The sequence below is a fragment of the Cetorhinus maximus genome, chromosome 4 (genome assembly GCF_964194155.1).
Source record: "Cetorhinus maximus chromosome 4, sCetMax3.hap1.1, whole genome shotgun sequence".
NCBI lineage: Eukaryota > Metazoa > Chordata > Chondrichthyes > Lamniformes > Cetorhinidae > Cetorhinus > Cetorhinus maximus.
The window spans coordinates 122953535-122968100 of record NC_135882.1 but is presented as its reverse complement, the minus strand read 5'-3'; the positions used below and the strand labels follow the sequence as shown (position 1 = coordinate 122968100).

The 14566-nt window shown below is 42.3% G+C and overlaps 1 protein-coding gene across 1 annotated transcript in view; it reads left to right on the top strand.

The window, feature by feature from the left end:
* gra (granulito) overlaps positions 1-14566 on the top strand; it is a 220301-nt gene that overhangs the window by 139920 nt on the left and 65815 nt on the right. The window contains exon 4 of the mRNA XM_078539725.1: positions 4769-4904. Coding sequence (XP_078395851.1) covers positions 4769-4904 — 136 coding nt within the window. The remainder of the gene's footprint in view (positions 1-4768; positions 4905-14566) is intronic.

Below are 14566 nucleotides of genomic sequence, written 5' to 3'. Positions count from 1 at the left end.
CCCAGGGCAACTCCCTCCCGCACAATGTGTGCACAATGGTTCCTTCATAATTTAATGAAAATATTTGGAAATTAAGCCCCAGTATACAAATGTTCACCTTTCCTCATTTGAATCTGTGCTCTAGTTGTTGGATTTTCCTCAAGACCGCATGAGAGTTAAAATTCAAAGGATGGAAAACTGATATCTTAATTCCATAGGCTTCTGCCAGGAGCATCTGTAAATTGCAAGTGTTGCTGCGTATCAATTTTACTTCATTTTGCACATTAAGCAATCCTAAAACCTCATTGTAAATGTAGTCCTGAAATAGTTTTAGAACATCATTTTGCCTTCATTTTAATTTTTATTTCATGATTGGAAGTTGGTGTCACTTTCGCACATGAAAGTGCAGCAGTCCTTCGCTTTTAATATGGATCAACTAAGATATTGCTAAGATAGTTGATAGTCATTGAAAAAGGTTGGTTCTAAACATGGGCTGGTGAAACGAATGCTAATAAACAATATCCCAGGTATTACAGTCAGTAGCAAACAATTGGTGACAGCCTTTTATTTCACTTACACTTACCCACAGACTTTTAGTGGGCTTTTACACGTTGACTTCCATTAGAGGGCATGACCACTGCAGAACCCTCACCGATCTGGGACCTGTGTGAACAGGGCAAGCCATGGTGTGACTCCTTAGCCAACCAGATTAAAGAATCCTTATGAAGCCGTGCAGGGATGGATTTTCAGCCCCCACTGGATCTACATCAGAGGCGAACTAAAGATAGCCCTGGTGTGTTGGTTCCTTGGCTCCATACTGCCTCCAGGCCATTTTTTCAGATGGGGGATGGTGGTGGCAGGGCTAACTGCCATCATGTGGTAGGTAGCCAACATGACTTAAGAGCCATTTAAGGTCAATTAAAGGAGGCTGACTGAGATTTTTCAGTTGGCCTCCAGTTTCCCACAAGCAGTGGGGGTCAATATAGGTGTCAGGAGGTGGTTGCCTGGCACAGGCCAGTATGGGGCGGGGGAATGCTCAGTGAAGGCCTAGAGGCCCTCCCTGCTTGGATGCAGGAGCAACCGCTGGCCAGCTCATGGAAGAGTTGCCCTCACACAGTTGTGACCTGGCTGCAAGATCCATTTTTTAGTTTAGATTATAAAAAGTTGGAGAGAGGACATCTCCATGTTGAAGCACCCTCAGCCTTTAAATCTTGCTGCTCCTTTCATGCTGGAACATTCTGATTGACCCTCCAGCTTTGAGAGCCTGTCTGCCATCCTTAGTTGGATTTTTAAAAAAGTAACAGAAAAGCAAGCATTTTATTTGTGATCTGGAGCCCAAAACTTAAGAAGCAATGCGCTGATCTCAGTGAGCCTATTTCCAGGCCAAATAAGGGGGTGCCCCCGTGAAATCACAGTTAATCACACTGTACCCCAGGGGCAGTTTCCGCACCTGGAAGTGGTCCAAAACTCTGTATCTCACCCTTGGAGGGAAAATCCTGCCTACAGAGTTTAAACCATGAGGTAGGTATAAGTTAGAATAAAAACCGGAAGTGCTGGAAAAACTCTGCAGGTCTGGCAGCAGCTGTGGAGAGAGAAACAGGTTTAACATTTCAAATCCAATATGACTCCTCTTTGAAACTGAAGAGAGGTAGGAATATGATGGGTTTTATGCTGTTGATTAAAGGGTGGAGGGGCAGATGGAGCAAAAGACAAGGCCATGTTAGAGGGCGGGGGAGATTAAATGGTAAACATGTCATGGAACACAAGGCAAAGGGAGTGGTAATGGTAGAATTAAAGACACACAGCATTGGTTCAGAGTAGGTGTGAGAGTAGAATAATAGTCAGCGCTGTCTGAAGCAAAAACACGAGCACAAAATGCTGACACATACTTGGGGGAAAGAAATTCAAAGTGGAAGATAGAGTTCTTGGTCTGAAGGTTTTGAAATCAATGTTATGTCCAGGAGGGTGTAAAGGGCCTAATTGGAAGACGAGGTGCTGTTCTTCCAGCTTGTATTGGGTTTCACTGGAACATTGTAGCAGGCCGAGGACAGAAATTGAGCATGAGAGAAAGATGGTGAACTAAAATGGCAAGCAACCGGAAGGTCGGGGTCAAGCTTACAGAATGAGTGAAGGTACGCTGCAAAGCGGTACCCAGTTTGTGTTTGGTCCCCGCAGTGTGCAGGAGACTGCATTATGAGCAGCAAATACAATAGACTAAACTGAAAGAAGTGCAACTGAATGCTGCTTCACCTGGAAGGAGTGTTTGAGGCCTTGGACAGTGAGGAGGGAGGAGGTGCAAGGTTACACATCCTTCGATGCCATGGGAAGGGGATCAGGTACTGGGGATGATAGATGAGTTGGCCAGAGTGTCACGGAGGGAACTGTCCCTTTTGAATGCTGACAGGGAATGGGAGAGGAAGATGTATTCGGTTGTGGCACACTCCTGCCCTCGGCCTGGTACAACTTTCCAGTGAAGCCCAATGAAAGCTGGAGGAACAGCACCTCATATTTTGATTAGTCCCTTTACACCCTTCTGGACATAACATTGAGTTCTAAAACTTCAGACCATGAACTTTATTCTCCATTTTGAATTTCTTTCCCCCAAGTGTCAATCAGTATCTTATTCTCATGTTTTTGCCTTCAGACAGCACTGATCTTTATTCTGCTATTAAGATGTACCCTGGACCAATGCTTTGTGTCTTTAATACTATCATTACCAATTCCTTTGCCATGTGTTTCATGACATCTTTGTCATTTAATCTCCCCTGTCCTCTGCCCTGATCTTCTCTTTTGCTCCACCTGCTCCTCCCTGCTTTTCTAATAGCATTCCTACCTTTTCTTCAGTTCCGAAGAAGAGTCACATTGCATTCAAAACATTAACTCTGTTTCTCTCCCCACAGGTGCTATAAGAGCATAAGATCGTAAGACATAGGAGCAGAAGTAGGCTATTTGGTCCATCGAGTCTGCTCCACCATTCAATGAGATCATGGCTGATCTGATAATCTTTAATTCCACTTTCCTGCCTTTTCCCCATAATCCTTGGATCCCTTACTGATTAAAAATCTGTCTATCTTAGACTTGAATATGCTTAATGACCCAGCCTCTACAGCCCTCTGCGGTAAAGAATTCCACAGATTGACTATCCTCTGAGAGAAGAAATTCCTCCTCATCTCTGTTTTAAATGGGCGTCCCCTTACTCTGAGATTATGCCCTCTGGTCCTAGACTCTCCCACAAGGGGAAACAACCTCTCAGCATCTACCCTGTCAAACCCCCTAAGAATCTTATATGTTTCAATAAGGTCGCCTCTTGTTCTTCTAAACTCCAATGAGTACAGGCCCAACCTACTCAACCTCTCCTCATAAGAAAATTCCTCCATACCCGGGATCAACTTAGTGGACTGCCTCCAATGCCAGTTTATTTTTCCTTAGATAAAGGGACCAAAATTGTTCACAGTATTCTAGGTGTGGTCTAACTAGTGCCTTGTTTAGTTTCAGTAAGACTTCCCTATTTTTATACTCCATTCTCTTTGAAATAAAGGCCAACATTCCATTTGCCTTACCTATTGCTTTTATTTCAGATCTCCAGCATCCACACTATTTTGCTTTTATTTTGGTGTAAGTTAGAATATTTAGCTCGATACCAAATTGTGTACAGAAAGCAAAATAAAAGAGAGGGAAAGGAAGAATTGACTAAGAAAGAGACAAATAAAATTTTAGAAAAACTTTTTAAATTTTTAATTTAAAAAAAAATTGTCAATAATAGTTAAAATTTGAAGAAATGTGATTCTATGTTTTTAAAAGTAAATTTTCAGTGCTAGGGAGGTATTTTATCCCTAATCAAAGCTTAACCACATTGTTTTAAAATTTGGTTACACTTGAATGGACAAGCCGTAACCATTTTCAATGTATTTAGTGAGCATCTAGTGGGTAAGTACAACAACTATACATCCCTCTTTTATTTGAATGCCAAGTCTCTTGACAAGACATGGTTAAACCAAAACTTTTGCAGGAGCAGGGCAACTCAGACACAACTTTCTGATTCCTATGTTTCTGTGTGTGCAAATGCCTGAAGCTGCTGTCTGATATGTTCCTTAAAAATGGTGAGCGCTGATAGCCTCACCATTATTTCTACAGCAAATTCTCATCCAATGTTATTGTTGAGAACACTCAATTCCTTTGCCATGTGTTTCGTTTCATGACATCTTAATTTGGTGCACTCTGGAAAAAATGTCATTCCTTTTCATTTTTTTTTCAGATGTGGACATCACTGGGAAGCCTGTATTTTTTGCCCAATCCTAGGTACCTGAGAAGGCAAAATAGTAATTGTTTTTGCAACTGTGTCAACCAAAATGTGAGAGACTGGAATCATAAGTAGGCCAGAGCAGGGGAGCAGGTTCTCTTCCATGAAAAACAATTGGTGAACCAGTTAATTGTTTATAGATAATCAGTAGTTTCCATAGCCATTGTAACCCACAATTTACCAGCTTTATTAAATTGAAAAAGTGCAAAATGTTAGACTAATAGGCCAAGAACATTAGCAGCATAGGGACAGATAGGAAATTTGAACTAACCCGTATCACTGATGGGAATGGCAGGTTATAAAGGATTGCACTAGTTGCTGTTCATAAATTGGGAGTGAGAGGAATAGATATGTTTAAAAAAAAAATCCTGCTTGATCTCTCCAATCTTTTTCCCTGCCTTGCAACTTTATTTTTCTTCCAGCAGCCCTGCAGATAAATGAGTGACGCAGACTATAATTAAAAGTAACCATTGTTTAAAAACTTTGCAGACTATTTCAAGTGGATATGCACAACGGGAAACTAAATGGAGTGATGTCCCAACATTTAGAAGCAAACAAGATCTTAAAGGACAAGAACGACCGATAGAAAGACGTCATTCTGGTCAGGGAGATGGCACAAAGAAGGGTAAATGGATTATTTGTATTACTAGATAGTACAGTGCTCAGAGATTTATACAGACTTAAATTTATGAAATATGCTACAATAAAATGAATTATCTCTGGATATAAGTAAAGCAGTCACCTACCAAAATAAAGGACAACTAAGGAACACTGTCTTTTTATGTACTTTGTAAGACCCACATAGCCCTCCACCCTCTGGAATATTCTTTCTTTTGTTCTTCTGTAACTTAACTCTCCTACGGTTTAACTTCGACCAAGTTTAAATGTTAACTGAGATTTATTAAATTATTTACTCCAGAGTATGTGGAAGCTCAGGGCATTCTTCTCAGAAAGTAGAAAAGTAACATGCTACTAAACCATAGTCATTTATTTACATATAAACAAATTACCATAGCAAATTATATAGCAGGACATTCATTTTTCTTCTTTTGAAGTAGACACTCACCAACTTTCTAAGAATTTTACTATTTAGGTAGATAGAATAGCAGTGCCTTGAACTGCGTTTGATACCTCACAATAATTGGAAATCACATTTTTGTCCACTCCATTATACTTAAGGGTTGCAAGTAGCAGATCCCATGGAATACAGTGAAGAGGACCTACTGTATGTAGCCAATGTTATATATTTACCACTTGCAAAGTTACTTGACTACAGAACAAGTATCCTCACAGAGGCCTTCTAGAGTCATAGTTGCCAAAGCTATTAGTTTGAGTTTACCCTATCACAGTAAAAATAAATTCCATTTCCACAAATAAGTTAAGTATTAGCTTCTGGTCATCTGTATAAATTGTTTAACCTGTATTTCTTCTAATCACAAGGAGTATTCTCAAGAAAATATGAACTTTCTAATTTACTTGCTGAACACCAACCTACTTCTAGCTCTACTGTGTAGATCATAACTATCCTTCCAGATGAAACGATAAATTTGATACTACTTCCTGGTGTTTCCATTCAATATTGTAAACCTCATTTTCCTTCTTGCAATGTCTGGCCCACACTCAGTTCCTAAGAACTTGGGTCTCTGCCCCCACTACGTTTCCCTTGGTTTCCAGAGCTTTTCTCAATGAGTAAATCGGGAGATTACTAGGAAATCAACTAATGTGTATATATAGATATGAATATGATATTCCAAGATTCCTGATAATGATTTTGCATATTTTGTGGTGGATTAAGGCAGAACTAACTTATGACTGAGAACCATTTGAATATTCTTGTTCTATGGTGCAATAGAAGAATGTAACTATTGTGAAGCATGGAATCTATTTGATTGTTCATTGTAGTCATACGTTTTATAATATGTAGTCCACTACAAATCCAAAAAAAAACCAACTTTTAAAACTTGTTTATGATATTTGAGCTGCTACCTTAACCCCATGTTCTAACCTTTATTTCACTGTTTGTAAATTTTTTAAAAAGTGGTTTGACTATTAATGCTTTCCATTTCCTGGTTGGCTGACTATAAGAATATTTTAATGTAAATGGCTGCTTGGACAGTTTGGTGACATCACTGCAGCTTAAAGCTCAGAATTGCTATTAAAGAATGCCACAATAAATTGCATGTTGAGGTAACGTTCTCGCCAGAGAGATCATTAAATCGCCCAGCAAAGCTTTCTTTGAAGTCAGCAGTGCGTGATTGCTTCGCCACGGACTGCAAAATCTGAGCTATTGTAACTTCTATAAAGATGTCAAATTCATGTGTCAAATATGTCAGAGCGCAAAATCAGCCAAGAATAAATGTTGCTTGCAGGCATACAGTGACAAGGATGGTAGAATTTGGAAAACCATCAGTGGAGAATGAGTATACTCCTTGGGGTACGGAAATAAATGGATAATGACCCAAGTCATTCTTGCGCGTTACTAGCTGGTTGACTAGCTATTGAAACTAAGTAAGCAAAGAAAGATGGACAGTGCATCAAGATTTGGAAAGTTGGTGACAACATAGGGAAATAATTCTTAACTCAAAGAACCATTCAGATATTAACATTTAAGTATTCACGCTGGACAAATGCTGCTATTGGTTAGTCGAAAACTTGTCAGTGTTTGACAAGCTTATCAGTATATGAAGTAAAAAATGGCCCTTGATTGGCATGAAGGTTTTGTATTTTAATTTTTCCTTAGTTTCTAATCTTTACTAATTGTCTCTTCTCCAAAATCAACATTTCACTGTTTAAAAAACAAATTGTACACTTCCAGCCTACTTTTGTTATAATATGTCTTTATGTAAAGGTGGAGAAATGAAGGGGAAGTGATAGGCCATTCTTGCACACTTGTTGGCTTAAGGTTTAAAGGAAAGCAATAATTTAGGTGGAATACTTGAATACTTAACTGTAAGTTCCTTTTTTAAAAATCTTATGTTCCATGTTTTAAAAAAACCTATGGATAAATCTATGGGGTAGTTATTTGTTAATGCAGTGCCTGTTTTATGGGTGGAAAACAGGTGCTGAAATATCCAATATGGAAGGTAGCGTGAGCCCACCTGTCACATGTGGGAATTGAACCCACCATATTTGATTGTGCTGCTCATAGGCATCCACTGTGTGCACCAGAAGTATTAAAAAGCCCCATTTAAAAAATTTAAATAAGTGTCCTGCGCTTGTTGTAGGATCCTTTTGTGAAATTGGGCTATCTCAGCACCTGACTCACCGCGTGAGAAATTCGCTCAGCAACTTGTGGCACTAACAGACATCAAGGACCCTTCACCAGCTCTATTTAAAGGGCTCATCCTGTATATCCAGGTTAGTTGCTGGTTTGTCCTTCTTAGGCAGCTTGGGTGTTTGGGTGTTTTTTGACCTATTCCTCATTTCTATAACTGATTTCTGACTGTAGTCATAGGTGGTCTGGTAAGGGTACTTAAAGGTGCTGGAAGATAATGGTGAACAAGCATGAAGATAGGAGAGAGCAGGTACAGTTAAGGCGAGGGGCAAGGAAGGTAGTGTGCAGAGACCACACTGACAGTGTGTCTTAAGGGAGCACTTCTCCTACCTAAGTTTCACTGAGGAGTAATGTCTCAGGCAATCAATGAGCTACATCATTTGTTGCAGCCACAACTTGTGCTTTGATTCAGGGCATGTACAGTAGCTGTCATGGTCACTGTGGCCCTTAACTTTTATACAATGGGATTCATAAAGGCTGCAGCAGGTCACAACTTTATTAATATTATGAGGGGGCTTGATAGGATAGACACTGAGGGGTTGCTTCCACTGATCGGGGAATGTAATACATGGCAGCAGAGTCTCAATATAAGGGGCTAATCATTTAGGACTGAGATGAGGAGAAATTACTTCACTCAAAGGATATTGAATCTTTAATACTCTACCCCAGAGTATTATGGATGCTTCATTACTGAATATGGTTAATGCTGGAATAGACAGACCTTTGGTCTCTCAGGGAATGAAGGGATATAGGGAGCAGGTAGAAAAGTGGTGTGAAGCCCAAGATCAGCCATGATCATATTGGAGTAGGCTTAACGGGTTATATGGTCTATTACTGCCTTTAGTTCTTGTGTTCTTGCAGTTCAATGTTGTGTCGGGAAAGTCACTGAGACTTTCCACATTAGGAGGAACTTTTACATCATCTTCTCCATAAACGGAGCAAAGAAGAATGAGAGAACATTACACTTTGCACATATTGCAGGCTTTCCCAAGGTGCAAGGTGCCATAGGTAGCAACCACATTGTCTTCCCTGCATCCCATCATAATCCTGGCATCTTTACAAATAGAAAGATATTCCACTCCCTTAACATCCAGCTTGTTTGTCCCACAGGCAGCACGCCATGCAGGTCTGCGCTCAGTTTCCTGTCAACAGTCATGATATATTCATCATGCACCAATCTTCTGAGCTTCCGCCATTCCAACCAAGCCATTGGGTTACAAGCTGGCTATTGGGCAACATGAATTAATCCTTTCAGACTTGGTTCACAATTTCTGTTAAGAACCTTGCACAGCTGATGTGTAACATTCAGCAGACAGTCTGAGTGCTCAAACAATATTCTTTTATTTGGACAATTCAGGAGGGTCTTTGCAGTACAGCCCTGAGTGGGTATCCAGATTTGTGCTGTTCTGATGTATGCCTTTCGCGTCATGAAGGACCAGCTTTTGCCATCATTTGGGAAACAAGCAGTGCATAAGACCATAAGACATAGGAGCAGAAATTAGGCCATTTGGCCCATCGAGTCTGCTCCGCCATTCAATCATGGCTGATAGGTTTCTCAACCCCATTCTCCTGCCTTCTCCCCATAACCTTTGATCCCCTTACCAATCAAGAACCTATCTATCTCGGTCTTAAATACACTCAATCACCTGGCCTCCACAGCCTTCTGTGACAAAGAATTCCATAGATTCACCACTCTCTGGCTAAAGAAGTTTCTCCTCGTCTCTGTTCTAAAAGGTCTTCCCTTTACTCTGAGACTGTGCCCTAGGGTCCTAATCTCTCCTACTAATGGAAACATCTTCCCCATGTCCACTCTATCTAGGCCTTTCAGTATTCTGTAAGCGTCAATCAGATCCCCCCTCATCCTTCTAAGCTCCATCGAGTATAGACCCAGAGTCCTCAAATGTTCCTCATATATTAAGCCTTTCATTCCTGGGATCATTCTCGTGAACCTCATTTGGACCATCTCCAGGGCCAGCACATCCTTCCTGAGTGCAGCAGGAGAAGAAACAGCATAAAGAGGAGGAAAGGCAGGAACAGCATTAACCATCAGTACCAAGATGCCTGAACTTGAGAACAGCTCATTTAAGAATACTTCACATGAACAGTTCTTCCTAGCCCCACCCCCTTAAAATCTGGGAAAGCCAGCCTTAAGTGCTGAAAATGAAAACATAAGTTTGCTGTCAGCTCAGTGTTAGTAATAAATTATTCTATTCTCTAATTTATGAATTCTCAGAAATGCATACACCTGAGCATTTTACCATGTTACCCCTACTCAAAGCTACATATGAAAGTTGCCCAGCAACTGTAACAATTGCAACCTGACTTCCTTTTCTGTTTATATGGATGTGCCCCAGAAGGGGCATCAGGCTCTGCTGTATTTGGTCATGTCAGCATATGACATTACACATGTCACCCGGTCTCTCCCCTTCAAGTACAAGCTCAGAAGCATTTTAGAAGGAACTTAGAGAATAAGCTTAAGTGTAGTTCTCTGAGTGAGACACAGTACAGCAGGGTGCTTTTTGAACATCAAGCAGTAGAAAGTATGCAAAGAATATGTTGTAGATGGTAGTTCAGTTGCAGGAGTCCACGAGCAACTGTCCTGTCTGGTATTTTTTCAATAGTACATTTCACCACGAGACTGTGTGGTAACTTGGATATTTGCAGTGGAGCCTCCTTGCCAGAGGCGCTAAGGGAAATGAGAGCTTTTGCCTCAGATATTCAAACTATTACTAGAATGCAATGACAATCTATTCCAACTTCAATGGGCTTGGGGCTTTAGGGTGTGGGTTCAGTGGTCTCACTAGTGCCATTAGATATGCTGTCACTATGGATCATTAGGACACAGTTCACTTAGCTGTCTCTGATTGCTACACATCTAGACCCTCAGACCAATACTCTACAATATCTGCACAGGTACCAGAAAGCACACAGACGAAATCTGCCAATACATGTGTTGCAATATACAAGTTGATCTTTGGGCTTAACTGACAAGAACGAATGCCCGCCTGAATCACAAGAGGCTCTTATGGACACGGTACTCCTGACACTGATATATTACATGGACAACATACAATATTCGGTTTAAGAAGATTTCCACTAAGGGAAAGCACCATGAAGCAAATACTAGGCAATGGATAAATTTGACATTAGGGCCTGGATTTTCCCTCTGAAGGTAGATGCACTGAGTTGGGAAATTTTCTGCCTCACCACACATGGGGGAAAAAGTGCCCCAAATGGCAGCTTGCTCATTCTGGGGGGGTGGGTGTATGCTGGGGTTGGGCCCGCCCACCACCCCGGATGCAGATAGGAGGGGCCGCCGGGATACCTAGTGCCAAGTCGGGCTGGTTAAAAGACTGGCCCAGTTCTCTGGGACTTCGTCCCAGTTTTGTTGTTAAACATTAGGCCCTCTAGTCCTCACCCTTCACAACCCCGCCCCTCTCCACCCACTCTCCATACCCCATTCATTCCCAATGCCCCATCCATGCCAATTCATACCAACTGATGCCCCTCCACCCACTCCCCGTACCTTCTATGCCAACCCATGCCCACCCACTCATCCTCATGGTCCCTTATAACCACTATGCCAACTTAGTTCCAACTCATGCCCCTTTGCCCTTACACCCTCCATACCAACTCATCCAATACCCAACAATGGCAGATCTCAGGAGCCACGCTGAAATGAAATAAAATTAAGTTCTAGGGCCCAGATTTTCTCTATGGAAATGGCCAAAATTCGTCCTGGCAAAAAAACTCGGAAATGGCCAAAATTTCTAAGCCCAGCCCCAAACCCAGTATCATCTTCACAGAATCACATAATCACAGAATTTTATTGGCACAGAAGGAGGCTATCCTATCAGCACTGATTCTCCAAATGAGCATTATGACCTAGTGCCATTGCCTTGCCTTTTCCCTGTACCCCTGCACATTGTTTCTGTTCAAATAATCATCCAATGCACTCTTGAATGCCTCGATTGAACCAGCCACCACATTTCCAGGCAGTGCATTCAAGACCTGAACCACTCATTGTGTGAAAAGGATTTTTTTTTAAAGTCATAGTTTCTTCTTTTTCAAATTACTTTAAATCTATGCCCTCTCATTCTTGATCCTTTTATGAGCGGCAACAGCTTCTCTCTATCTACTCTGCCCAGCCCCCTCATGATTTTGAACATCACTTTCACCGCAGGAGCGGGACTGGAGTTGGGCAGGGGTTTGTGCATGTGCGATTTGTGGAGGCAGCTGGCCATTTAAATCACCAGCTGCCTCCACTGATTTCTGATTTTTGCACCCCAGCTGCGTGAATCCCAAAGTGTGTAGAGCAGACTAGGTCAGAGGAGGTCTGTTTTCTGTGCACTTGCTTTGGAGAACCAGGTTACCCCCTTGGAGAGGTGAGGTGCCCCATAAAGTTACATTGAAGATTTCATTTAGTGCATCAGAAATCCCAGTAACTTAACTCCCACTGTCCTCTTGTGACCCAAGGGAGTGGGAGGGTGGGGCTTCTGGTCTGCCAGGGCAATTTCTCATTGTTCCTATCAAGTCTTGCACATAAGTGCAAGGAAGAAATTAGTGCTTCAGAAGTGTGCATAGCGCTTCATCTAAGGAAACATAGAAGATGGGCATGGCACCCTTTCACATAGAGGCAGTAGAAGCCAGTCAAAATGAGCAACTGGACCCCAGAAGTGGGCCAAAGGTCATGAGGAAGAGGCATCAGGAGGGAGAGGGAGGACAACCCAGTTCTATCCTGTGGGGAGGGTGTACAGACAGACCTCAATATGACTGAAAGCCAGTGCCACAGAAGACTCGGGTTGGGCCATGATGTTGTGACAGACATTTATTGCATGGTGTAGCAGCAACTGAGCCACAATCCATTGACTCTCATGCCGTGCCAGTGGCTGTGAAGGTAACCATCAAACTGAACTTCTATGTCACAGGCTCTTTCCAGGGCTCAGCAGGAGACTGGCATGATATATCCCAGTCAGCAACACACAGATGCATTAAGGAAGTGATTAATGCCCTGTTTGCTCATGTGGGGGAGTACATTAGTTTCCCTATGGATCTTGAGTCTCAGACTCAGACAGCCACAGCCTTTGTCCAAATTACAGACTTCCCTCAGGTGCAGGGCACCATTGACCACACTAATGTTGCAATAATGGCCCAAATTCAGCACGTGAACACCTTCATGAACCACAAGTCATTTCACTCCATCAATCTGCAGGTGGTTTGTGATCACAATAAGCTGTTTGTGTGCAAGATATCCGGGCAGCTGCCACCACTCCCTCATACTAAGAAGTTTGCAACTCTCCAATCTATTTCATCCATCCGTGCAGATCTAGAGATGGCTCCTCTGGGACAAGAGTTAAGAACATGGCTAATGACCCATCCGCTCCCCACCCCCCTCCCTCCCTTTAGACACCCACAATCTGAGGCAGAGCAAAACTACAAAGTAGCCATGTTGTCACCAGCAGCACCAACGAGCAGGCCAATGGCATTTAAAAAATGAGATCCTCATGCCTCGATCACCCTCCAATATGCCCAGCAAGGGTTTCAAGAATAGTTGTTGTATGCTGCGTGCTGCACAACATTATGTAGAGGAGGGGCATCCAACTTGATGACAATGAGTCCATGGGCAGAACCCTAACCTCTGAGGAGGAAGATGATGAGGAAGAGGAGGAGGAGAAGAAGAAAGCCCATGTACGTTCAGGCCATTCCAAAACAAATGAGGATGATGAGCCTGCCAATGGGAGAGCAGCAGGGAGGAAAGGACATGCATCCTGGGCTGATTCCATGCAAGAGGGGGTCCTTGCTCAGAAAAGATTATCATAAACTTTTCCAAAATAACATACCCCCACATAAAGATCCTTATACCTTGATGCCACAGTCTCTCAAGGCGCTGCATATCCCTCACTGTACAGTCTCATGGGACCAAAGCAACATCAATGAGTTTGATTCTGTCACATTGAAACTGCAGCTACCCACTCCATCATAAACATGGGCGTAAGCATCTTTCAAACACACATGATAATAAGTCCTTCTCATCCTGATTCCCTCACATGAATGCCATTGACTGTAAATGATGCACGCATGCCATCAAATGGACCACTGTCAGGCCATGCCCACAATGCAGATAATGACAAAAGTGAAGCCGTTACACTCGTGTCAGTGTATATAAGGTTTATGTTGCATCACACACGCAGATCGGACATCTTGTACATGACGTTTGAAAAACTGTGCCTTAATAGAGAATTGAAATAACTTGTGCTACATTCATTCTAGTCAATGATCCTGTTTAATGGCACCACATACACCAGTACTGGCTTAAATATACTCTGCAAACCACACAAACCACACCCTGTGACTCTGGAAATGACAGTTCAGCCACAGTAGTGATGACAGCATATGACTTGTATTAACTGGACAATACATGGCCTTCCCAGCTGTACTTCCCACACCAAGGACAATGTGTAACACTATAGTGTGAATGAATGTATAGCACCCAGCACTCATGCTTCAAATGCACTTGCCGACCAGCATCTGGTCGTGGAATCGATTCGTTAAGCCTCACTCAAATCACACTTAAATGGAAACTGAAAGATACAAGGAGCATCTTTGTGCTTGTGTCTTTGACCTCTGGACTTCTATGTGATGCAGTAGAGAGGAGGCAGCTCTCATATACCTCACCAATCAGGCCACCTCATTGCTCCTGGTGAAGCCATGTCAAGATACAACTCAGCATGCCACCCTCAATATTACTGGTCAGAAGCTAGGGCACATTTTTTATCATTCCTTTTGAGGTCTCTAGTGTACATGCACACACATAGTCATATGGAAGTGAAAATAAATATATTGAACAAGTGTTCAAATGTGCTATATTCATAGTGAATACAGTAAGAACTGTGATTACAGTTACCACAGTGAACCCATTAGTGCTCTAGACGAGATGGCACCCTGCACTTACGCACACTCCCAAGAAGTGCCGTGTTGCCTTGGAGGAGATGAAGGCAGGCTTCTCACATATC